Source organism: Zingiber officinale, chromosome 3A, assembly GCF_018446385.1.
Source record: "Zingiber officinale cultivar Zhangliang chromosome 3A, Zo_v1.1, whole genome shotgun sequence".
Taxonomy (NCBI): Eukaryota; Viridiplantae; Streptophyta; class Magnoliopsida; order Zingiberales; family Zingiberaceae; genus Zingiber; species Zingiber officinale.
In genome coordinates this window covers 118,193,670-118,197,642 of record NC_055990.1, presented here as the reverse complement: position 1 = coordinate 118,197,642, position 3,973 = coordinate 118,193,670, and the positions used below count along the sequence as shown (strand labels likewise).

The 3,973-nt window shown below is 32.8% G+C and overlaps 1 protein-coding gene across 1 annotated transcript; it reads left to right on the top strand.

Moving 5' to 3' along the window:
* The first annotated feature begins 817 nt into the window (after positions 1–817).
* On the top strand, positions 818–3,679 carry LOC122052347 (V-type proton ATPase subunit a2-like). The gene is made up of 2 exons (XM_042613827.1): positions 818–1,184; positions 3,509–3,679. Exons 1-2 carry the CDS (start codon positions 1,017–1,019, stop codon positions 3,662–3,664), a joined length of 324 nt encoding a protein of 107 aa, XP_042469761.1. The 5' UTR covers positions 818–1,016; the 3' UTR covers positions 3,665–3,679.
* The last annotated feature ends 294 nt before the right edge of the window (positions 3,680–3,973 follow it).

Genomic DNA, 3,973 nt, shown 5'->3' with positions numbered 1-3,973 from the left:
ATCTCTTACATTATTCCTATTATTATTTATCGCCTATATTTTCTGCCTACATCGTGAGCCGAAAGCATATTGTAAAAATTATAAAATTATAACTACTATAATGTGAATATTAGATAAAATTTGAAATTATAATTTTTAATTTAAATTAAATCACGGGACGTACAATATATCAAATCAAAATTTATTAAGAAATTTATATTTGTTATTAGGTGCAACCTGTAAAGGTCTATTCTTAGACCTAAAAAATATTATTTAAAATACGTTTGAATGCTTAAAAGAATTTTAATTCTCTTTATTAAAATATTTTTTGGTTCATGATTTAGGCTGCAGATATAGACCGGATAATAATAAGAATAATAAAGGCTCTCTTTGAACTTTTGCCCCTTTTATTTATGTTGTTACTGAATTCTGTGAGACAAAAAAATATATTACGTGCTCACATATTATTACGGATGAGCATATAGGATACACTCTAATAAAGTTTATTTATATTTTAATTTTCTTTGAAAAAATTATCACCCGAAAATCCAAATAATATTTTTATTATCATTACAAAATATAAAAGGGTACTTAATTCATATTTTGAAAATATCATTCCTTAAATATTATTATAATAGATTTAATAAAAATTATTTAAACAGGGAAGTAGCTAGAGCAGCTTTAGTTAAATATGCTAAGGAATTTTCATCAAGCTCCCCGTTTTAATAATTTTAATTATAACTGTTTCAATTTTAGCAATTTGATAAAATTATTCTAATAATATTTGACTAAATTATAATAGTTTTATCAGGATCTTTTGGCTGTCCATTTTTTCCCGTAATTATCTCTTCGCGAGACGGTGTGCGTGGGCAGATTGGGAAATTGCTCTTTGCCATACGAGAAGTGCAGGCGACCAAGGGATTATCTCGATCCAGCATCTCTACGGGACGGGCCGGTGATCGAGTTGCAACCCTAAGTTTTTTGTGGTTCGTTCGAGAGGACGATCGGTCTGCAGGATCGAAGGAGAAAGAGGGACGATGGGAGACTACCAGCGGCTCAACGTGCACCGGGAGCGCGGCTGCTGTCCTCCCATGGATCTGATGCGGTCGGAGGAGATGCAGCTTGCGCGGATAATCATACCTGTGGAATCTGGCCACCATACTCTCGCCTATCTGGGCGACCTCGGTCTCGTTCAATTCAAAGACGTATGCAGGGATCTGTAGCCCTTTCCTGCTCTATGTCCCCGCTTTTCATAATTTCCTTTGTGCTTTTTGCTAATGAAGGTTTGATCTTTGATCCTGTGGGGTGTGTGATATGGTTTTCTTCTGCAATTCCTCAACGAAGATTATGACACAGCGTCGATTTTTCTCTCTAGTGTTTCTGTAATCTATCGGATTTTCCCCATCATCATCTTGGTTTCTAGTTTTCTAGTTTTCTTATTCACCTTGAACACGATGAATCCTTGAATGTATCTTTGTTTATTGGTGAAGGCGAAGTTTTGATCGTTGGGTCATCTGAAGTTCGACCTTATTTGGATTAGAATTGTGTCTATTACTTTGCGTCCTGCATAGTGCCGACTAGTGCGATCTAGAAATGTGCTCCATTTGTTTTCTTGAAATCATTTCGTGTGGTTTTAGTTTTTAAGTTGCTTTTTTTGATCTCCAAGTTGATGGTTTGTCCAAAAATCAAGTTGTTCCAAGCTCTTTGAGTAATGCCCTCACGGCTTTACTTCTTAGGTTGTGTCATATGACGTCTAAATCTACTGAATCTCTTTCCCCGTGTTTTATTTCTTCTGATGATAAGTGTTTTAGCACAATTTTTTATCATTGTTTAATCAAATTCGATAGGTTGAACATGACATCATTGTTTTTGCCTTTTCCCCCTTGACTTTGTTTGTTGTTAATGTTTATGTAAAGATATGGTATGTTCATTAATGCACATGCATATTCTTAGGACCTACCTATTCAAACATGAGAAAACCTGAAACAACTGTTCCCTGTATTCATGTGTTATGTCATCTTTTTGTCAATGATTTGTGTTGTCAAATAGGCAATTGAATTTTCAGCACATACTTTTGGCAGCCTGCCTAGAAAATTTGATTCCACCCCCTTTGTACAGAATGGGGAGAACTATTTAAGATGGATATGCAGTTCTCTTTTTTATCTGATATCCTCTTATTTGACAAATATTTATATGTTTTGAACATTTGGTTCACATTTTCAAAGGCCTCTAAGTTGAAAATTTGTTAATCTCTCATTATGGATCTTGTCCATAGGTAACTTACATATAATAAGCTGAAATTACTTGTTAGATTTAGTTGACATTGTTATAACTACTAAATTTCATAACAAAAAAAGTTAGTTTTTTGTCATGGAAAAACTGTTCTAGTTCTAAATTTCATCTCCGCATGTAAGTTTTTTTATTCTTATTTTGAATTTGTATTTTCTTATAAAAACTTTGCCAAGTTTTCAAATCTGTGGAAACTAGAGTTTCATTCTAGGGCAGAATTGATCATGATTTTTTTTTTTAATTTTTAAATTGTATGAACTGTATTCAAGCTACTAATAAATATTATGAAACTTTAATTTTGCAAAGGTATATGTCTCATGGATTATTTTTCTTCATTTCACAGTTCTTTACTACATGAAAAATGCAGAAATTATCCATATAATTTGTCAAGGAATTACTTATTAACTTGGATTTCTTTATATTATTTATACATGTGTTGTGTTAACTCACATAAGATTCAAAATCATCATACTTTTATTCAAATTTATGCGGCGTCACACACTATTTTGAAATGATCGTAAGTTTTATCTTATAGTTATGGTGAGGAAACTGTTCTATAGTTCTTTTTTAGCTGTCTACTTTTTTGATTAGTCAAAGAGTTATGTTGATTGAATAAGTTGTTACTTGTTACCAATCTGGTTCGTTTTCAAATTTTAAACATTTAGAGTCTTCATTATCTATAGATGAAAAGGATTGAAGTTCTAGGTATTTAATATAGTTATTTCTATTATTTTAACAATGAGAGATTGATGATGGTATCTTAGGTAGAAGGAAAAAATTTCACTTTTGCAGTCAACAATGTTCAGTTAGATCTAATCCAATGAGAGAAAATAAGTAAATATGATACGAAAAATATTCAAATATGACCACGTGTTTTATTGTTGGATAGAGTTAATCAATTAGAGTTGATTTCATGAAAGGAAAAGAAAGACCAAACACTAACATAATTAACAAATATTACTCTCACTACAACCTTACATTGAACTCAATAGCTGAGTAATATCCATGAAGTCTTCTCCAAATAGTTTGTACTCGTGGCCTCTTGCCATAACCTGGAGTATCATGGAAACTTGCATTGCTTAAATGTACAAGAAATATGGACCTAAGTTACACAATTTAAACTGTATAGCATGATTGTCATTGTCTTAGCATGTGATACCCACTTTTTAATTTCTGTTCGAGTATTAGAATCTACCTATATGTGAAATTTTCAATGATTTCTAATATCCAACCATTTCAGCTTAATGCAGATAAAAGTCCTTTCCAGCGAACATATGCAAACCAGGTATTTTCTTCTCTTCCTTTTTTTGATATCTTGCCTTCACTATTAATTGTTTTAGAAGATTGGGGTATGCCTTTTCCAGTTAAATACGGGCATTACTTAATTGAAATATAAGAAAATAAATTGCATTTTTTTGTTCTTTTATTCTTTCTTTTATAGTTGGCTTTATTGGTTCACCATTTTTCATCATTACAGTTTCATTACTCTAATATCTCTCATCCTCTCTAAATGTATCTTCGGAGCATGCTCACTTATAACCGCATCTGTGGCGTAGATTCCCTGGAGGCTGAGCAAACTCACTTATAATCGGGATCGCTTAGAGTCCGAGGCGTGAGAGCAAACTTATCATAACTCGCACTGTGGCCAGAGTCCCGAGTCCCGACCAGGAGGTCACACGTAAGAGCAGCCCACTTATAACCTGTG